This window comes from Pan paniscus, chromosome X (genome assembly GCF_029289425.2).
Source record: "Pan paniscus chromosome X, NHGRI_mPanPan1-v2.0_pri, whole genome shotgun sequence".
Classification (NCBI taxonomy): domain Eukaryota; kingdom Metazoa; phylum Chordata; class Mammalia; order Primates; family Hominidae; genus Pan; species Pan paniscus.
In genome coordinates this window covers 72,131,388-72,154,220 of record NC_073272.2, presented here as the reverse complement: position 1 = coordinate 72,154,220, position 22,833 = coordinate 72,131,388, and the positions used below count along the sequence as shown (strand labels likewise).

General features: G+C 39.2%; 1 protein-coding gene across 10 annotated transcripts in view; it reads left to right on the top strand.

The window, feature by feature from the left end:
- Positions 1-22,833, top strand: part of HDAC8 (histone deacetylase 8) — a 245,871-nt gene that overhangs the window by 94,241 nt on the left and 128,797 nt on the right. For 8 of the 10 annotated variants that reach the window (XR_001337671.4, XM_055106675.2, XM_008969141.4 and 5 more), the window contains 2 exons: positions 16,452-16,624; positions 19,086-19,180. Coding sequence is in view for 9 of the 10 variants with exons in the window: in XM_055106675.2 (XP_054962650.1) it covers positions 16,452-16,624; positions 19,086-19,180 (268 nt within the window). In the remaining variant the exon portion in view is untranslated. Of the gene's footprint in view, positions 1-6,792; positions 16,431-16,451; positions 16,625-17,636; positions 17,735-19,085; positions 19,181-22,833 lie in introns of those variants that run through there. The other 2 variants (XM_063601908.1, XM_008969171.4) reach the window with 2 other exon arrangements.

Sequence of the window (22,833 nt, the reverse complement as noted above, 5' to 3'; positions counted from 1 at the left end):
ATGCATACACACACATATTCATAAATAACTATTTTAAGCAATACAAATTTTTTAAAATTCTCTTTCATTGGATGAGAAGGGATGAACCCTCTAGAAATTTGCATGTGAGAACAAGTAATTATTTAGCCTTCCATCTTCATCCCTGATATGGTCTAGCTTTGTGTCCCCACCCAAATCTCATCTTGAATTGTAATCCAAATTGTAATCCCCACGTTTTGGGGGAGGGAATCATGGGAGGTGATTAGATCATAGGGGCAATTCCCTCATGCTCTTCTCATGATAGTGAGTTCTCATGAGATCTGATAGTTTTATAAGGGGCTTTCCCCCCTTCACTCTGCCCTTCCTCCTGCCGCCATGTGAAGAAGGACATCTTTGCTTCCCCTTCTGCCATGATTGTAAGTTTCCTGAGGCTTCCCCAGCCCTGCAGAACCTCTATAAATTACCTAGTCTTTTTTTTTTTTTACTTTAAATTCTAGGATATATGTGCAGAACGTGCAGGTTTGTTACATAGTTATATATATGCCATGGTGGTTTGCTGCACCTATCAACCCATCATCTAGGTTTTAAGCCCCATATGCATTAGGTATTTGTCCTAAGGCTCTCCCTCCCCTGGCTCCCCACCCCCTGACAAGCCCCAGTGTGTGAGTTTCCCCTCCCTGTGTCCATGTGTTCTCATTGTTCAGCTCTCACTTATGAGGAAGAACATGCAGTGTTTGGTTTTCTGTTCCAGTGTTAGTTTTCTGAGAATGATGGCTTCCAGCTTCATCCATGTCCCTGCAAAGGACATGAACTCTTTCATTTTTATGGCTGCATAGTATTCCATGGTATATATATGCCACATTTTCTTTATCCAGTCTATCATTGATGGGCATTTGGGTTGGTTCCAAGTCTGCTATTGTAAATAGTGCTGCAATAAACATACATGTGCATGTGTCTTTATAGTAGAATGATTTATATTCCTTTGGGTATATACCCAGTAATGGGATTGCTGGGTCAAATGGTATTTCTGGTAGATCCTTGAGGAATCGCAACACTGTCTTCCACAATGGTTGAACTAATTTACACCCCCACCAACAGTGTAAAAGCATTTCTACTTCTGCACAGCCTCACCAGCATCTGTTGTTTCCTGACTTTACAGCAGCATGAGCACAAGCTAATACATTCCCCATTTCATTACAATCTAAGAACTGATAAAAAATTCCTTACAACTTATTCTACCTCTCTTCAGTTGGTTCACAGCTACACTACCTTGATAATCACTAGCTCACTGTCGCCCAGTGATTAAGGTAACAGAAGCTGCTAGTTCATTCTATAAGCCTTGCACTTTGAACTCAGCCCTCTGTAAGTAAGGTAGTTGTGTTAAATGCTTTTGTTCTATTCAATAAACTTTTATCCTGCCTCTCCGGGGTATGGCAGATGTAAAATTACCTGTTGTTCTGGAAAATGGATGACTCAGACACTAATTAAAGTTACTGTTAATATTAGCCACAGGTGGAAATGAGGCCAAAGTGAGCCATTCATTTATTCTTCCTACTTTGATGTGTCTTTTAAAATATTAAATTCAAGAGGCACTAAGTGTGTCGAATGTAGGATAATTAGGAAGAGGGAGATACTGTGCTTCACTGAGTTATCCTGAAACCTCAGTCAGTGAACTCACCCTGCCTGTCCTCAGGATTTGTTTAGGGTTGCAGTGGCGAACCGGTGTTTTCTCTCACCTAATCCTTAGGGCTTTAAATCCAGGTGGTTAGAGGGACAGTTCTTATATTCTCCTTCCTCTCTCAACTGATGTCTTTTATGACTGTTTGCTGAACTGCACGAAGTAGCCCTGCCATCATGACAGTCCCTCCCACCCTGAGTAAACAAGTCTTCATAGGTATATTGTTTCATTTGTATCAAGGAAGACAGTCTTCTGGAATTCTGTAGGTTTGTGCTATTTCTCTGATGTGCCTCTTCTCTGGTCTCTTGTTACGCTGACTGATCCCTGCCTCCTGGAGCAAGTGACCTGATTCTTTGGCAGCAGTTGAATAAGTTCTGATGCTAGAACATGTTCTGAAGCTCTCCAGAGACAGGAAGACCTTGCTCCTAAATGGAAATCTTGAAAATTACACCCTTTAACATAACTCTGCTCTGAAAAGAACCCCAGACTTGACTATAATCTGGGCTTCATAGGATATTCTAACATCAAAATTCATATTATTCCTCTCAGCTGCTCTCCACCATGCACCCCACTAACCTCTGCCCTAATCCTCTCTCTCCCACATTCTTTAGTCACTGCTCTGTCCCTTCAGTGTAGCCTAGAAAAACTACTGTTTACGTTTTGCTTCGACATGTTATGGCTTTGAACGACTGTGCCTGACATTGCCGTACACCTAGCAGCTGCCGAGACTGATGAGCTGCCTCGTTGGTATGTGTTGACAAGGACTATACAGAGATTTAGTTAAACCCAGTGTCCAGCACCTGATGAAAAAGCCTGATGTTACGTTGGCTGGACTTTGCTCTGTGTGCACTGTTAACCCATTGTACTACCAGGAAAGAGCCATGTCCATTGGTACTTAAAGAAGAACTAAAGGGCTGAGCACGGTGGCTCACACCGGTAATCCCAGCATTTTGGGAGGCTGAGGCGGGCAGATCACTTGAAGTCAGGAGTTCAAAACCAGCCTGGCCAATCTGGTGAAACCCCGTCTCTACTAAAAATACAAAAATTAGCTGGGCTTGGTGGTGCGTGCCTGTAGTCCCAGCTACTTGGGAGGCTGAGGCAGATTGAATCGCTTGAAAACCCAGGAGGCGGAGGTTACAGTGAGCCGAGATCACGCCACTGCACTCCAGCCTAGGTGACAGAGCAAGACTCCGTCAAAAAAAAAAAAAAAAAAAAAAGGACTAAAGGAAAGAACTCCTCAAAAAAAGCTGTATCAAATAACCAGCTAACAAGTTAATAAGCAAAAGGGCACGTGTGTGTGCCAGGGGCTAAAAGCAATGTGTTTGCCTGGAGGTGATGCAAGTGCCATTGCATAGTGAGCCAGAAGCTAAGGGGTTTGTGTGCACCAGCTCCGTGTTGAGGGGGATGGAGGAATAGAGAGGGGAGGGAGACCATCTTAAACATGTTAGGGGTGAAGTGGAAAAATATCTATCCTATTTAAATACAGGCAAGCCTCACTAACTCAGCCTAATTAGAGGAAAGCCAGTCTGAATCATGGGATATTTTAAAATGCATTTTTATTACTTTCAAGCACTGGACATGCTAGTAATTCAAACTAGACTAACAGCATAGTACAGCACCTCAGGGAAGGGGCTTTAAGAATCATTTGTAATTAGCATATCAATTATTTGTATGTAAGTGGATATGCACAAAGTGCATAAAAAGTTTATTCTCCTAAGTAGGACAAACATTCCCCCGTGCAGTCCTGTTTACACTATTAATTTGCTTAGCCAGCCCTTTTTGTGCCAAGATAGATGTATGTAAGAAATGCTTATTTCCTCAGGGAAGAATGAATCGCTTCCCTGTGTTTAGTCCAGTAACTAAGAAGCGGAGCGCCACTTGATTGGTTTGGGATTTCCAGGACATGGAGTTTTGAATTTGCATACAGACTAGAGAGATTTCATATGGAGAAGATCTGGCAGCCATTGCCAGAGATCCAGTTTCCCCATCTGGATTTCATTGAAGTGATCTGGATTTCATCAAGCAACAGGACACTGATCCTAAATGATCCACCAGACACTCTAACATAGGCATGTTTAACATACATCCTGCCCTAGAAAAATAACTGTTAAAATACGATGAGTTGGAGTTATTCTATGTGCAGTACTTAAAAGTAATAAAAATGCATTTCTTTTTAAGTCCCACAAAAACCATGCAATATCAAGTTAATGATGAAAATCAATCCCCAAACTCTTTCTTGCACACCTCATTGTATGACGGCATTGCAGAGATTTCCAATCATCTGGGAAAGGATATTATATTTTGATGAGCTGCACCAGGTGCTAACTATATGGCAGAATTTTGGCTTTGAATCTTAGGGAGGCCCTCAGGGGTAAAGAAGAGTGAGGGAAGGGCTAGGGGCATGTTTATTGTTAACAAATCACTATTGTTCACCTAAGTTTGAAAAGTGAGCAATTGAATTGGAAAAGAAGAGGTATCAGTTATATAAGGAAGGTAGAAAATGTGATTAGGAAATGAGAAACAGAGATATAGGCCTTTATTCCCACCCGTATGTATTAAACTGTGCTCTAGGTAAATTGTGAATTCTTCAAGGCTTAGAGAGTAAAAACTAAGGCAGAGAGCATAAGCACAAGCAGTAAATATACACGTAAATGTTCTAACTATAGTTTGGAATGACTCCAACACTCCCCTTTCCCCCAAGGGCATCGCTATCCAGGGTCTGCAAAGGCCAAATAGCTGTTTGGCTTCCAATCTGATTTTTTGCCTAAGAAATCAGAGAAGTCGGTTTCAATTTTAATAATATATTCTCCCAACCTCTATATAACAGAAAGGCACTTGTGTTTCTGTCCCTTCTTAAAGCGAATTTTGTGTTTGGTGAAAGGTAATAGATTGGCAGCACTGGAAAATGAATTACTGTATTCCCAGAACAGGTATAACCGGGCAGTGACACGATGAAATTTCTCTCTGCCTTTGGGGACCATTAGAATACTATTCAGGAAGTCACTGCTCTGGTGTGCTGTGCTGAACTCACCAGTATCCTAGTGGGCTGAAAGAATTAACATAGCACTCAAAGGGCCTGACTTGAGGCCATTCATTTATTCATTCAATGTTATGGAGTGCTTACTATATGCCTGATGCTGGGAGAAGACTTTTCACAAATGTTATATCATTTAATCCTCACAATAACCCTGTGAGGGAGAGAATATTATTGTTTTACAGAGAAGGAAACTGAGGTTCAGGGAAGTGATTTGTCCAAGTTGCTATACAAACACTGGATCCAACCTTATCTGACTCCAAATCCAGCATTCTCCCTGAACTGAGTGCTGTAGGGGTTGCAAAGGGGGACAGATGAGACATTTGGTCAAATGATGTGACACAGAGCAGAATGCAGTCTACCCTATGAGCAGTCCTGGTAGTTACAGAACAGTTAAATGACCTACCCCAGATCAAATAGCACAGATAGCCTTAGGATTCATATTCTTTAGGTCTTCTTCCATTTTTTGTTTTTCAGCTTAGCTCTCCAAACCAGCCTACCACTTTGCCCACCCTACCCCCTGCCCAGATAATGTACACTCTGCTTGCTAGGTCCTCTGGCCTCTCAGAATGAAGATAGCCAAAGACCATTGGGATTTAGTAACAAGAGCATTGCATTCGAATTAGAATTAGTGTTCTAATTCTAGCTCTGACGATTCACTTCAGGCCACTGGTAAGGTGCCATGAAAACACTGGATGACTTTAATTCTGGATGACTCACTTTCCGTTGTGTGAATGAGAATGGTTTACTTCTAAAAGGTATAGTGAGAGATAAGTAATAATATGCTAAAAATAGTATGCAGCCCTTTCTGTTGCCAAGGTGACACGTAATTGATGAGTAGAATTACCTACTACAAGGCATGTTAGAATGCCCGTTAGAATCTATGTTTCTATATAATAGACTCAGCAGTGAGAGAAAAGATGCCCCTTTAAAATGTTAAGAAATTACGTTACGAAAATTAAAACAGCGAAAGGGATATGAGGTTGTTTGCTGGTTGGTTGGTTGTTTGGTTGGTTGGTTTGGGAGTTTAAGGTTTGTCTTTTATTTTATGGATTTTTTTTTTTCTTTCATGTTTTTAGAAGTTCATGGAACCAGTACAGCTTGTTTGATGCTAAAAGCAGAAAAAGAAACTTACAGAAAATTAAATGTCTTCTGAATATGTCCAAGAGGCACCCATGTTCTCCAACAAAATGACACATCATGCTCACTGCAAGGCAGCCTCCCTCCTCCCAAATCCCTGCATCCCTGAACCATTTGTAATAGATATTCAGAAGTCACTGAGGCATTTACCATATGCTGCATCCCCTGGCAGGTTGAGTTGTTGCAGAATGAGTCAGCAGTACCTGAGCTCAGATAGGATTGAGAGAATTTAGAGAAAACATACCTATGGAAAGTTGAACGGCTCCCATTTGGGACTGACTAGTAATACTTTGGGTCCTTAACACAGTCTGCCTCTCAATCCCATCAAATGCAATAGGTTTAAAATTTATGTCTTAGAAAGGGGTTTTGCTGCTGGCAATAACTTTTCTCAGGCTGACATTGAGAATTCAAAGCGTTAGTAGCAAATATTTTTCTCTTCTCTCCTGCATCCTACCCTTCTTGGTTTTTCAACTTTGAATTTCTCATTCTTTAATCTCTATTGAGGGAGTCTCTAGAGGGTGCTGAGAGTGTCTGTTGGAAAGCATGAAGATGACAAGGCTGGTTTAGACTGGTGCGCAATCTAGAAAGTCAGGAGACTAAACCTTCTAGGAGCATGAACCCATCAGAGGTCTTGCTAGAGGGACAAGTTAGGGTTACCAGACCCCACCACCAGTATCGGTTAAGGGTGACTATAACACCATTGCTCTGGCATCCCATTGCCCTGAGATGAATCTTTTAGGATATTGATTATCTAAATAACAAAAAAAACACAAAACATGTTCAGCCCCTGATATTAAAGGTAAAGAAGCACCAGTGAAAGATCTCAAAGGCACACAGTAGAAGCTGTGTTCTACCCTGATGGAATCAAAGAAAAGAGAATAACTCTACGATTTTGTTCTTGGGCTTTTCTTTTATCCAAAAGCATCATTAATGTCACCACTCTGGCTTTTATCCTCCTCAGGTACGAACCTCCTGCCCCATATCCAGGCCTGTAGAAGCAGCTGCCGCAGCTTGTCTTCCCCATTTGCATAGCCTTGTCTGAAAACTAGACTGCTGAATACTGAAGGATCAGGTTTCTCATCAAGAAAACTGCATTTTAAATGAATATCTTGTATGTTTATAGGGAAGTTACTAATGTAGTATAAAGAGATGCCTGTCCTCCCCCTCCTTTCTGGATAAGAGATTTTATACTTTCACAAAACGAAAAATTAATGATTTGCAGTGTAGCAAACAGTACTGTTACAGTGGTTAGGGAAACTTTCCCAAAAGCAATCTGGAGTGACATTTCATTCATGTATTCATTTAATGACTATTTATTGAATGCCTACTATGTATAAAGTATTGATTCTACCCTCGAGGAAGTTAGTGGAAATTTTTAAATGTTAGATAAATAAATAGAGATTGATTTTCATATTCACACACATTTAAATAAATAAAACATAGAAAATTGTAAGAACCATAAGAGATAGAATGCTGTGGGTATTCAAAGAGAGAAAATACTTCAGAAAAAGGCATAATTGAGGAGGTAACATTTGATCTGGTTTCTAAAGGGTAGCTAATTACTCTATCTTTACAAAGTGTGTGAATGTATATGAGTGTTTATAAAATCTGGGTCAAGTTTGAATATACAGAGATTGTAGGGAAGGATGTTCTACACACAGGGTACAGCAAGATCAAAGTTGGGAGAGACTGAGCTATGTACAAAGAATAGCAGTGGTTTTAGTTTGGCTGGACTGTAAAGTGCATGAAGGAGAAGTTGCAAAGAAGATTGGAAACCTGGGTGGGAACCACATCACGGAAGAGCTGGAATTCTTAGCTATGAAAATTTGTACCATATTCTGTAAACATTTTGGGAGCCACTGAAGGTTTTAGAATGAGGGAATCATAAGATCAAAGCTTGCTTGGGAAGATTAACACTCTTCCCAGTAAAGTTTTGGCAACAGCATCTGCTGTTATATTGACATAATGTGGGTAAAGTGGCTGACATAGTATCTGATGCATAGGAGCTCAGTAAGTCATGGAAGCAGATATACTGTAGTGGTTTAGAGCAAAAACTCTGGTGCCTGGATGCCTGGGTTCAAAAACCAGCTCTGCCACTTAATAGCTGTGTGATTTTGTACAGATTTCTTAACCTCTCTGTATGGCAGTTTCCCCGTCTGTAAAATAGGATTAAAAATAATACCTGTTATGAATTATTATGAGGGTCAAATGAGTTAAGACATGTAAAATACATAGAACAGTGCTCTATTCTGAATAAAGTTCTCAATAAATGTTAGCTGTTGTCATCATTATTATCATTCTCATTCATGGAGGAGATAAAATTTAAGCTAGCCTTTAAAGAATGGCTGTGATGTAGACATGTAGAAAGGTAACTTTCAGGCACAAGTAAGTACATGACAAAAGGCATACTTGCAAGAAAATACGAGGTGAGTGAGGTGAACAATGGAGAGTTCAGTTTGCCTATAGAATAATATAGGTTAAGGTGTTATTGGAAAATAAGATTTTAAAGGTAGGCCATAGTCAGATTACAAAGCACTTTGGATCATAGCCTAAGAATATTAAGTGTTCTCTAAAGACAATGGAGGGACATTAAAGGTTTTTGAATTAAGAAGTAACTTTATCAAAACTATATCCCTAAGGAAAATTAATTTGATGGTTGTGTGTGTGAAGGATTGGAGAGGGAAGAGACTTGAGGCAGGGAAACTGATTAGGAAGCTATTGGTGTAATCCATGAAGGTGGTCATAAGGGCTAGATTAGAGTACTGCAGTGGAAGTGGAGAGGAAGGAATAGGAGAGAGATTGGTGGAAGACTGGTAATTGGAAAGGAACAGGAAAAGGGAGGAATCTGAAAGGGTGACTTTCAAATTCCTCAGTTTTGAACATGGGTGACTGAAAAGATGGATATCATTAACAGAGTCAGGGAATAGAAGAGGTAAGATGACAGGTTTAGCATAGTCAAAATGGAGCTGTAAATCACAGCTGACTTCTCTTCACAAATTGACATATCTGATCCTAAAATGTATCCAGAAATTCAACCCAGAATAGCAAAAGCAATCTCGAAACAGAAGGACAAAGTTAGAAAACTCAAACTTCTCAACTTTAAAACTTACAACAAAACTACAGTAATCAAAGCTGCATCTTGCTGGCATGAGGACAGACATATAGATTAATGGAAGAGTTCAGAGTCCAGAAATTAACCCCCACATTTATAGTCAATTGATTTTACACAAAGGGGCCAAGACCATTCAATGGGGGAGAGGACAGTCTTTTCAATAAATGATGATAGGACAACTGGATGTATCAATATACAAAAGAATAAAATTGGACCCTTACCTCGCACCATATATAAAAATTAATTTAAAATAGATCAAAGACTTAAATGTAAGAGCTAAAACTATAAAACTCTTAGATGAAAACATAGATGTAAATTTTCATGATGTTGAAATAGGAAGTGGTCTCTTGGATATGACACCAAAAACATAAGCAAAAAAAGAAGAAATAGATAAATTGAATTTCATCAAAATTTAAAACTTTGTGCTGCAAAGGACACTATCAAGAGAGTGCAAATATAACCCACAGAATGGGAGTAGATATTTGCAAATCATGTGTCTGATAAGAGACATATTTAGAATATTTTAAGAACTCTTACAACTCCATATTAAAAAGACAACCCGGTTTGAAAATGGGCAAAGGGTTGAAATAGATATTATTTCAAAGAAGATACACAAATATCCAATAAGCACATGAAAAGATATTCAACTTTATTACTAATCAGAAAAATGCAAATCAAAACCACAGTGAGATGCTACTTCACACCCACTAAGATGGTTATAATTAATTTAAAATGAAACAAAACAAAAAATAGCAAGTGTTGGTGAAGATGTGGAGAAATTGGAACCTTCATACATTGCTGATGGGGACGTAAAATGGTGTGGCCACTGTGGAAAACAGTCTAGCTCTTCCTCAAATAGTTAAACATAGAGTTGCCACATGACCCAGCAATTCTACTCCTAGGTATATATCCCCAAGAGAATTGAAAATGTGTCTACACAAAATTTGTACATGTATATCTGTAGTAGTATACTACAGTGGCATTATTAATATCAGCCAAAAAGTGGAAATAACATCAACTGATGAATGGATAAAATGTGGTCTATCCATGCAATTGGATATTATTCAACCATAAAAAGGAATGAAGTACTGATACATGATACAACACAAATGAACTTTGAAGACAGTCACAAAAGAAAACATTATATGATTCCACTGATATGAAAGGTCAAAATTAGACAAATTCATAGAGACAGAAAGTATATTAGTGGTTGCCAGGGGCTGGGGGTTGGAGAGTGGTGGGAATAGATAGTGACTGGTAATGGGTTCAGGGTTGCTTTTGAGGACAATGAAAATATTCTAAAATTCATTGTGATGTTGTGTGCACAACTCTTTGAATATGCTAAAAGCCATTGAATTGTACACTTTAAATGAGGGAATTGTATAGTATATGAAGATCAATAAACTTATTTTAAAATTACTTTTAAAATATTTTTTTCCTGGAACTGTAGCCCCTGATAACCAGCTGCAGATTTTTTAGTAGAATCAACTGTCAGTTGCTTCTAAGAAGTTTGAAAAAGATAACAGAGAAAAGGCTTTTGGATATGGTAATCGAGAGGTCTCTCTACCTTTAAGAGAGCAATTTCAGGAGAGCAGTAAGATCAGATTCTGGATTGCAAGAAGTATGTATAGGCGGCCAGTATGTGGATAAGTTGGACAATGCTGAGAAGAAAGGGAGGGATAGATGGGCGACTTTTAACTTATAACCTACAGGAACTGAATCGGCAGGAATTCAGGGACTGAAGATGTAAGAAAAGAGCTCATTGGTGATACATGACCCTTAAAGCAACAAAAGAGGATTTAGTGCTTAGAGGGATAAATTAAGCTGGAAAGGTAGAAGAAATATGATGGAGGACATTTTCAGGTACAGAAAAGAGGTAAAGGCACTCATTACACATAGCTTCAACCAGTTCCGTCCAGTATGAGACAGAAAAAGTTTGATCTAGAAAGATACACAACAAACTATTAATCAGCAGTTACCTCTGGGGTGGAAGTTGAGATGGAAATAGGGAGATTTTTCACTTTTATTTGATAGACCTTTATGTTGTATGTATGTATGTATGTATGTATGTATGTATGTATTTATTTGAGACTGTGTCTCACTCTGTGGCCCAGGCTGGAGGGCAGTAGTGCGATCTTGGCTCACTGCAACCTCCGCCTCCCAGGTTCATGCGATTCTCCTGCCTCAGCCTCCCGAGTAGCTGGGATTACAGGTGCCCACCACCACGCCCAGCTAATTTTGTATTTTTAGTAGAGATGAGGTTTCATCATGTTGGCCAGGCTGGTCTCAAACTCCTGACCTCAAGTGATCTGCCCACCTCGGCCTCCCAAAGTGCTGGATTACAGGTATGAGCCACCGTGACCGGCCATGTTTAATTTTTTATATCAAGAATGTCCTCTCATTATATTTGTATTTTTCAAAAATTAGACTAGCTGCTGTAAGAAATGTAATTCTTCATCACTTGGAGGTAAAGTGAAACGTGGCCAAGCTGTAGAGAGTGTGTGGCCCATATTAATCACTCAATTAATGTTTGTAGAATTTGTTGAATTGAAGTTATAAGCATAAACTCTAATGGAAGCAATTCACTTGATTTCTCAGCTTCCTCCAGCAGAACAGAGAGAAAATTCTGATGGTGTGGTTCATCCAAGGGTTTAAGGACTGACAAGGCAAAAATGGCGAAGGTGTGAGGGAACTAGGGTGCTAAAGTAAGTTTTCAAAATGACTAATCATATTCTCCAGAATAAGTAATGAAGCAAATGAAGTCAAAAGATAGGCTGAGCTGGGCATGATGGCTCACGCCTGTAATCCCAGCATTTTGGGAGGCCAAGGTGGGAGGATCGCTTGAGCCCAGGAGTTCGAGTCTAGCCTGGGCAACAAAGTGAGACCCCATGTGTACAAAAAAAATTAAAAATTAGCTGGATGTGGTGGCCTATAGTCCCAGCAACTTGGGAAGCTGAGGTGGGAGGACTGCTTGAACCCAGGAGGTCAAAGCTGTAGTGAACCATGATCATGCCACTGCACTGCAGCCTGGGTGAGAGACTGAGACCCTGTCTCAAAAGACAAAAAATTTATAGGATGGTGTACTTTGAAAATAGGAAAAAAAAAAACTAGGGAATAAGAGTTACAGTAAGAATAAAGACCAAATACAATAGGAATTGGAAAGATAGAAAATTGTAGATGGAGAAACTAGTTCAGAGTTCAGGGCCTTAGAAGAAGAGCAATTCCAAGTGCTTCTTTATCAGGCCCCAAAGTGTGTCTATGACAAGGAATAAAGTAGAGTGCAGGTGGACATCACTATTGTTGAAAAGATAAAGGAACTCTGATGTTAGAGAGTTAGAACAGGCAGGGGGGAAAGAATAGGTCTCTTGTTCAATACTGTGAACCCATTGCCCAACGTAGTACCTATAACAGGCATTCAATTAACATTTGTTGAATGAAATGAATGAATGAATGAATATTATAGCACTTATCACAGTTACTTGTTTTCCTGTTTTCCTCCCCTAGTGGACCAGAAGCTTCCTGAGTATTGCTTATTTCTGTGTCTCTAGTATTTGAATCAAGGTTTGAGTGAGGGAATGAATATTGAACTGCAGAAAATGATGACAAGGAAAGGCAGAATGAGAAAAATTGTGAACGAGGTGCTAAAACCCCCAAGGGAGGTGAAAGATAAGAACTTTCATAGTATTTGAGTAATATTATCAAATGACATTGACTCAAAAGAAGGAGCGATTGATGAGAGGAAAGAATGTTAGATTTGGAAGTGGCAATAGGAAAAATAATATTCCAATTTTTTTTCCCGTCCTGGGAATTCTGGAGGAATTGGCACAGTGTTTTCTTCTTTGATGCTCCACTCCTACTCTGTCAATTAGCCCTCCCAATGTTTTTCCAAATTTACCTTACCTTGCTTCCTGCTGCCATCATGACTAGAATGCTTCAATACCCTTTTTGCCAACCCCTGTGGGGTTGACTTCGTCACGTTGACCCTACATGCAAGAGCAAAAAGCTAAGTTCCTAAGCATAATTTTTCAGCAACATTAGTACTTACCTCTTACTTCTCCAATGGTTTCCATTTGACTGTCAAATCAAATGAAAACTTCCAGTCTTGAATTTAAAAGTGTTCACAATCCAGCCCTCTGTAAGCTTCCCTTCAGTTGCTTTGAAGTTTGCACTATGTACAAGATGCCCTACCTTTCTCAAAGCTTCTTATCAACCTTTTCAATACCCATCCAGAGCCCTCTTTATCAGAACTCCTTGAGGACTCATTTTCCCTACCTGGCTATAATCAAAACAACTACTCCAGAAACACCTGCCTGCCTTTATCCGTTCCTCTCTCCTAAATACCAAACACTCATAAATGTTATATGTATATGCTTTTCTTGTATGTCACTCTGTATTACCCGATCAATTCTACCAGATAAATTTCTCCCAAATCTATCTCTTCCTCCTTATCCTTGCTGTCACTGGCCTGGATGGTTGCAAAAGCCCTCATCAACCTTCAGGGTATCCTACAATAGAGCTTGAGTATCTTTAAAATGGAAATCTAATTATGCCCTCAAAGCACACACACACAGATGCACACATGCACCCACACAATGTTTGAGACATTTTGTACCCTTTAAGCAAAAGTCCAAACTCATTAGCCTGCCGGGCATATATAGCCCACGTTTACCTCTCTAGCCTCATCCCACCACTCCCGCTGTCAAGCCTTCATGTTTCTGCATGCATACTTCCTTCTCCGGACTTAGTCCCCTACCAGTAACCCCACAATCATCTCTGCCTCCAACTTCCCTATCGTCACCCTACATACCTATAAATTTCTATACTTTTTAAAAAACTTTTATTGCACAATAATCACAGATTCACAGAAGGTTGCAAAAAAATGTACAGGGAAGTCCCATGTACCCTTCTTCCAGCCTCCCCCAATGTTGACATCTTATACAATTATATTACAGCATCAAAATGAAGAAGTTGATATTGGACATTGGTACAAGCCATAGAGCTTATTTAGATTTCACCAGCTATATATGCACGTGTGTGTGTGTGTGTGTGTGTGTGTGTGTAGCTCTATGCAATTTTATTACACATGTAGCCTTGCATAACTACAACCACAATCAAGATACAGATCAGTACCATCACCACAAGGTTCCCTCATGCTACGCCTTTATAGCTACATCCATCCCTAACCCCTGGCAGCCAACTAATCTATTCTCCACCTCTGTAATTATTATTTTGCAAATGTAATATGAATGGGCTCATGCAGCAGATAATCTTTTGAGATTGGCCTTCTTGACCCAGCACAATTCCCTTGAGAGCCACCCAGATTTTTTGCATGTATCAATAGTTTGCTCCTTTTTATTAATGAGCAATATTCCAGTGGCATGGTTGTACCCGTTTGTTTAACCATTTATCTGTTGAAGTACATCTGGGTTGTTTCCAATGTTTGGCTATTACAAATTGAGCTGCTACGAACATTCATGTACAAGTTCCTACACAAAAATAAGTCTTAAATTATCTGAAATACATTGCCCAAGAGTACAATTACTAGGTCATATGGTAAGTCTATTTTTAGTCTTAACAGGAACTGCCAAACTATTTTCCAGAGTGGCTACACCATTTTACGTTCCCACCAGCAAGATATGTTTGTGATCTAGTTTCTCCACATCCTTACCAGGAATCGTTGTTACCATTTTTCATTTTAGCCATCTTGAGAGTTGGCTCAGTGTAGTTCTCATCTTTTAGGACCTAAGTCAAGAGTTACGTCTGTAGAGCCTTTTTAAAATCCTCAGGAAAAGTTGATTATTCCCTACTCTGTGCCATTTCTGACACTTCATTTGTCGTTGTATTTTAATTATTTATTGACATAGTCTGTGTCTTTCCCTCTATTTCCGGGCTACATGAAGCTAGGGGTTGTGTCATATTCATCTTTATTCCTGCAGCATCTGGTACAGTTACATGCTGGGCACACAGTGGATGCTCAGGAAAATGTGTGGTAAGTGAGGGAAAAAATGAATGAACAGAACATTAGTCTTGTTGCCTCCCCCTCCTCCTCCTTAAGCTAGAAACCTTTTTAGAACAGACATCACGCCTTCCTCTGTGTCTCCCAGCAGCAGCTAATAGGGTGCTCTGTACGTGTAGATGCTCAATAAATGTCGTCTAAACTATTCAGTTAGCTTATCTTCCCTCTGCACCCAGGAGATAAGCATATGAAAGAGAGAATAGGCCCAAGTATCCTTGTATTAAGGATCATATGTCATTATTTTTATAATATTCTTATAATCTCTATGATCACTCAATATTTTTCTGTGTAGATGAGAAATCAAAACAAAACAGTCCTTTGAGTCAAAGAATGCCTCTGTGGGTGAGCACTATTCAATAATTTCAATACCCTTGTTACATATGGATTTGGGAGGATGGCTTTTTATGTCCCTGAATTCTTTTTGCATTTTCAGAAAGATCTGGGATTTTTCTGGTCTTGCTGCACTGGTGTAATTTGACATGTTGATTATGAAGAGGTCATTAACCTCAACATTTTTTATCACTTTTTGACTCTGGATTTTCTCAACTCTGATGTATCTTATTTTACACTTGTTTATACGTCTCTGTAAGAGTTATTCAGGCCCTTGAGGGCTGGTATATATTCTGTCTGGAAAGTAGATTGTAAGCCCCTTGAGAGCAGGGACTTTATAACTCCTAAAAATGCATTCTGGACACCGCCAGTGTTCAATTAATGATAATACTGAAAGCTTGACTAAGGTCATCTGTCACATTGACATCTTCCTTTTCATCTACAAGGGTTCTATCAAAAAAAAAAAAACAGCTAGGTTGAGTAGGTAGCACTGAATGAGTCTATCCAAAATTATGCTCATTGTTACACTACAATTTGTTCTTTAGGGTGCTTTCAGGTTTATAATTTTAGATCAGTTGTTACAGTTACCTTCCCTACAATACCCTGTTTACATATATGCATTAGGGAGGATTGCATTTCATAACCCTTTAGTCCTTTTACATAATAAAAACTTACCTGATAACATCTATGCTTGTAAAGCATGTAATTCTTCTCCCCAGCCCCCACTGAGAACCAGATGATTAAACTCCAAGTATGGTCCTCATCTTAAATAACCAGAAAGAACCCTTAGTGACTATTCAATGTATATCTTATTTTCCCAGATTTTAAAATGGACTAAATGTGTATACTGTGTCCTATGGCTGTTGAAGTTAAATTAATATGAATATTTCAAGGAAGTCTGAATTTTAAAACAGAAGGGCAGATGTGTTCATTGATGAGGGTGGAAGTAGAGGGAAATTTTTTTGTAAGTCAGGTTTATTAAGGTATCATTTACATATAGTCTGATTCACCTCTCTTAAGTGTAAAGTTTGATGAGTTTGACAGGTTGTGTTTTTTTCCCTTAACTATTTGCTAATTCAATTATACCTCCAACTTGCCCTACCACCACCACTACCCCTAGACCAAACTGACCTATATTTTCTATCCTTTCTATTTTATATAGTGTACTAAAGGAAGTATACCAAGCCTTTAATCCCAAAGCAGTGGTCTTACAGCTGGGAGCTGACACAATAGCTGGGGATCCCATGTGCTCCTTTAACATGACTCCAGTGGGAATTGGCAAGTGTCTTAAGTACATCCTTCAATGGCAGTTGGCAACACTCATTTTGGGAGGAGGTGAGTATAAAGGAAGGTTACCAGAATTTGTTGACCTTCCTCCACATTTTGTCCATTGGCACTGAACTTGGAAAACTTGGCTTTCTTGCATTGGATAATACCAACCTACCTGAGGCCCAGAAGCCTGAGTCAATAAAATCTGCCACCTCCACAGTTCAGGATAAGAAAATACTCTGACACACTTCTCAGCTTAGCATGTGCATTGACTTCTTGGCACTCTAAAGTCTAACTTTCAGTTCCTGAAGCAAAGATCCTCTGGTTAAAGGTTACCTCGAATCTTAAAAATAGAGGATGTTAACCCCGGTAGACTTTGATCCACCTTCTGTCAGTGTAGTCTTTGATTTTCAGTTCTAATAATCATCTTTTGGGAACATGTCACTGAAATTCCAACTCTACTTGTATGTAAGTAGTAAACACACAGATTAATTAAATAAGCTGAATTCAAGAATGCCTCTTCCCCCAAAAAGCATGGATTTGTTACAGTGAAGCAAAATTGAGAGATCTATAGTCTCTTGGGCATTCTTGCCTTTGGTGTGTGCTGATTATTTGTATTACTTAGCCAAAAGAAAGCCCGGTCTATTCAATAGTAGCATTTAAACATTTGAGAAAAGAACTTGTCACAACATCTACCACCTTTAAAGATGCCTTGCTTAAAATCTTCTGTCTACCTACCTGGCACAATCTTTATTTCATTGGATGAATAGATTGGTGTGTTAAAATAACATGGTCAAGCAGATTGAGCTTAAAATGCATATATTATAGAAGAGCTAATTGTTGGTTGTTTTGTCAACCTGTTAGAGGAAATTGTGGGGAGGCCTTATTAAATGAGTGGGCATTCAACACAAGTACACAAGCCTGGTCCTTTGGCAGCCTCAAACTCTAGAAGGCTCAAAATTAAAGGTACTTACAAGAGACAACCTCTTATGAAAAGCTGGCAAGAAATATATTAACTTCAACTGAAGAAAAATATAAAATTGATAAGTACTGTGTGACATATTACTTTTCTTGACAGCACTAAGGATGGTGATTATGATACAGGTGCAGCTAAGGAGGGGGAAGAGACCTTTCTACCATATACATCAGGTTAGAACCTGACTTTTGTTTGAGGCTATAATCTTTACATTAAAAGCCTGTTAGCATTCTCTAAAGCCTTTTTGTTTTCTCAGCCCAAAGTTTTGACATTTGAATATATAAGTCTTCTTAGGAAATATGTGTATTCCTGAAAATGCTTGTGCATAAATGGAATTTTTGCAAATCAAATCATATTGTATATGTACCAGAGATAGTTTACTACCTAAGCAAAACCTATAGTGACCTTTTTTTGAAATTAAATACTCATGCCAAATAAGTCTATCTTATAAAGTCAGATTTTTCCGTGTCAGGAGTATTTAAAGTAATACCTGTACTATCTAACTGAAATTCTCAGCCCCTATTAACACACAATTCGTAGAGGGAGCCACATCCCCAAGCTTCAGTGGACCCCATTGAGACCTAAAAGACATACTCAAAGCATCCGTGACCTTTCAAATAGTAGAAAAGCTTAAGAAAAGGGTGACCATATGTCTGAGTTTATACATGTTATCCCAGTGTAATGATTAATAGTGCCCTCTTTTACTTTTAAAAGTATACCATTTTGTATGATAATTTATATGGTCACCCTATCTTAAATAGACCAGATTCTGTTTCCCTTAGGCTGCGTTGAGATTAGGAAATCATTCCATTTTACCCTTATACTCTTAGAATTTAGCTAAAGGCCAATGTTCTAATGCTTGCATGGCAGAGCACATCTATTCAGCACAAAAATGTGCTGATTATTAGCCAGTATAATATGGCCGTTGGGTGACTGTGACAGGACCTGACGAGATGGGTCAGAGCATCCATCAACGGTCCCTTCCTCATCTCACTTTCTTTGATCTCTGCCACCAGGCCTATGTTTTGTGGCAAAAAGGAATGCTGACATTAAAAGAAGGAAATCTGTTTTTGTCAGCATTTTCCTTTTCTCTTTCCTGGGTTTTTAGGGCTAGATCTGCCAATAGTTTTAAAAATACAAATCACATTCAGCAGTCATTTTATAGAATTGTTGCAAAATTCATCACAGAAATCTTTCCATTGGGTAGATCACCTCAAGAGATCTGGATTCCAGAGATCTGAGTCTTGCTGATGGCTCTTGATGGAACTGAGGAGTTTGGATTCCTCAGGTACATATTTTTGGGGAGATGGGAGCCTATTTAATCTTTGCAGACCTTGGACTGCCCAGTTTTACACTGTGCATGATTTGACTGGTCCACCAAAGTCTGCCTACTAGGTGGTTTAAAAATATCACAAAGGGGGGATTAGGGGAAATTCTGCAATTTGAGGTTGTCTTTTCTTAAAACATTTTTCTCTCTTTCCTTACCCCCCTTCCCTCTCCTGCTGTTTTATGACTATTCTTTCCTAACTTCACAATTCTTGATGGAGACAGGAGGCTATAACCTTGCCAACACGGCTCGATGCTGGACATACTTGACCGGGGTCATCCTAGGGAAAACACTATCCTCTGAGATCCCAGATCATGAGGTAAGTAAGGCTCTGACAAGTCCTCTCTTCTTTAAGGGGAAGAGCTGAGTCATTCCACCTAATCAAAATCACGTCCTCACCACTCAATACCGTTTTGTTGAGAGACACTTCAATAACAATAACACACTGTCTTGGCAGAATAGTGGACTCTTGTTCCAAAATATCCAAGACCTTCTGCCTTTTTTTTTTTTACAAGAGATCTCAAAGGCCAACCAACTTTAATTTCTCAATTAATTACAGAGACTGTGGGAAGGGGTCACCTGTTCACACAAAGAATTCTTTGGAATATGTGCATATTTTTATCCCCTAGCCTCAAAAAAGAAGGGGCTATTTTTAAAATGTGTAAGCTGGATTCTCATCTTTTTTTTAAGAAGTTTCATAGGTGGTACGTGGCACATGTTCTTTGGTGGTAGTCCTGATCTCTCAATTTTCTTTGACTAATGTAAAATTCAAGAAACCCATAAGCACTACAAAGACCATTGCTGATGTTTTTCTAGCAATTAGTGGCACACAGAGGCTGGAATAGGACCATCCAAAATGTGAAACGTCATTTGAGCCCTTGCCATTTTCTTTAGTCATACAAGATGAGCTTTATGTTTTCCAAAGCAAAGATGTCTGTTCTAGTTTTCCCAAAACAAGTTCATGGAAAGCTGTCTGGGACCTGTGAGTGTGCTGATAATCCCTAATCCAAAGGCATACCTTTGTTCCTACCTATCACCCCAGTTCCCCTGAAAGTAGGAACCATGTTATAGTTCAAGATGTATAACTACGGACCTTAGACTGGATGACTTAAAATAACAAACCAGTACATGCAGCCCCACCTTCTCAAGCTATTTCCCAAGGATTAGGGATGCTGCTTTGGTTTTAATGTTATGATTTCTGCCAGATACAGTAGCTGTACACTTGGGAGCATGATGCTTTTTAAAGTTGCTATTATTTTTTAAAAATTAGAAACATCTTAAACTAATTTCCTTCCAATTTTCTCCTAACCTCAGGTGAGGTACAATATGTATCTCACAAAAACCATTCAATATGTCTAGAATACAAATAGAAGGTACACTATAATTTGAGACAATTTGCTGATGTCAGGGTTAATAGAAGTCTCTTTTCTTGGTTTGTCTTACCTTTATTCAGTATTTGGAAGCTTAATGAAATATAAAGGTAAGTGCTGTGAACAAATGTAATCGCTGTTATTGCTGTGGGAATATCTCAGATTGCATTGTAATTTAAAGCTCTGGGACTTTATAAACTGATCAAGTTATGTCAGAAACAAGTTTTAAGCTGTAGAAGCCTGAACTGAGAATGAATGCTCTATTCCTGAGAAGCAAAAGCAAATCCAAAGTTTCATCTGTGTTAAAAGATTGATAAAATTTTAATAAAGATGAGTATCGCCTCTGGTACATGGAGAAGCTGTGGACCTGAATGGGTGTAAGCTGGGCCTTATAAATAGGTGTTCTGTCTTTATACTGAAATATTCTGTAAGATTAAATGAGATATAATGTATGTCAAGTGCCTAACACGTAGTTCCCTGGAATCTAATAGGCACTTTAAAAATGCAAGTTCTCGGCCGGGCATGGTGGCTTACAGCTGTAATCCCAGCACTTTGGGAGGTCAAGGCAGGCAGATCACTTGAGGTCAGGAGTTTGAGACCAGCCTGGCCAACATGGTGAAACCCCATCTCTACTAAAGATACAAAAAATTAGCTGGGTGTGGTGGTGCACGCCTGTAATCCCAGCTACTCGGGAGGCTGAGGCAAGCGAATTGCTTGAACCCGGAAGGTGGAGGTTGCAGAGAGCCAAGATCATGCCATTGCACTCCAGCCTAGGTGACAGTGTGACACTCCGTCTCAAAAAAAAGAAAAAAAAATGCAAGTTATCTCCTTCTTCTTTGCATGCTGCTCACTTCTTATACCCAGACATTTATGACTATGTCATTCATAAATTTGTCCAAACCTTTTGTGAATTCCTTCTGTCATATCCTTCTGGTTTAAGAGATGTGAGTCATGCAAGAAAGAACAAAGAATAAAATTGAAATGACAGTCTTACAGGTACAATAAGATAACATTTTAATGAAAATTGCCAAAACTAGGCTACACAGTGTGAAGTCATATAAGTTCTGTGGCACAATACACAGTTGCACACAAATATCCTTATGGTCCTCTGAAATCAGATTAACAAATTGTAGATCAAAATATATTTGCTGAGCACCCATTATGTGCCAGACACCATGCTAAATGTCTTAGGAGATGCAAAGAGAGAAATTCATCCCCTACCTCAAGCAGCTAGGGAGGGAGGGTGGTATAAGTGCTGGGGAGACATGCAAATGCACAGATAGTTATAATACAGAGCAGAAAAAGAATAAGACAGTAGGAAGAGTGACTGTGGAGATGTGCATCAAATATAAAGGGGATACAAAGGAATACATAAAATACCCTGCCCTCCATGAGCTGAAAATATAATCAAGAAATCTAGTAGGTGAAAAGGTCAAGATAATGCAGTGGTCAGTTGCAGCCGGGCTGACCTCACTCTCTTCGCTCTCAGTCTTGGGCTTTAGTTCTTTCATCTCCTAGGGTAATAATCCTCCTCCTCCAAATGCCCGTTCCCTACTTCTCTATTATCTTCCTAGGTCCAGCTTCAAGCCCTGTGCCCTTCAAAAACCCTTACCTAAATACATCAATCCCCTTTGAGCTCTTCCTTCACATTCATTTATTCCTTGTTTCATTTAACAATTATGTGTTGGGCCCCTACTATTTGCCAGGCCTTATTGAGACCTGGATTCAGAGATACAAAGACTAATGAGATAATCCCAGTGCCCTCCAAAATCTCACGATCTAATAAAGGTGACAGAACAATGTGCTCACATCCAGGACAGATGAGGACCATAGGGGATATGTTTCAACAAGACTTTGAACTGACTCTTAGAGGCTGATTAGGAGTTCACTAGGTGAAGAAGAAGAAAAAGGCATTCTAGGCAGAGGGAACAAAGATCAGAAAGGGACTGGTGCCTCATGGGACCAGTGAAAAATTTGCTATGTGTAGATTACAGGGTATATGAGAGAGAGTAGGAAGGATTAAGGCTTGAATGGAAGTTAAGGCCAGATTATGAAGAGCCCTGAATGCTACATTAAAGAGCTTACACTTTTTTCTGTGAAAACAAATGAGCTTTAACTTTTAAAAAGCTCAGTTGGTAGAGATAGATTGCAAAGAGGAGAGACTTGAGAAACGCAGACCTGTTAAGAGATTCAAATATATACCTATAACACTTACAGTCTGTGCCATTCATTTGGTCATCATTGTTTTGGTTGTCTGCACCACGCCCCCAACCCTAGTGCTTAGCTGAGTGTTAAGTAGCCACCACCTAGTTGAATAAATGAGTGTTTGAGTAAGTGTCTCAATATTCACATTGGGAAACTTCTATTTTTTTAAGATGAAAGAATTGGAAGCATAATCTAGCCTTTCTCTGGGAACCTTAATAGCAACTTTCCATCCTTTGCAAGAGGTATCAGGTAGCCCAGCTATAAGAAACAGGTGTATCCATGGGAGAACATTATATTACCAATGCAGGGAAGGGAGTTCAGAAGGCAGAAGCCCAGCACAAATATTAGAAGTGATAAGGGTAGGACTTCAAGTATAGCGCTCATAAAATATAAAACC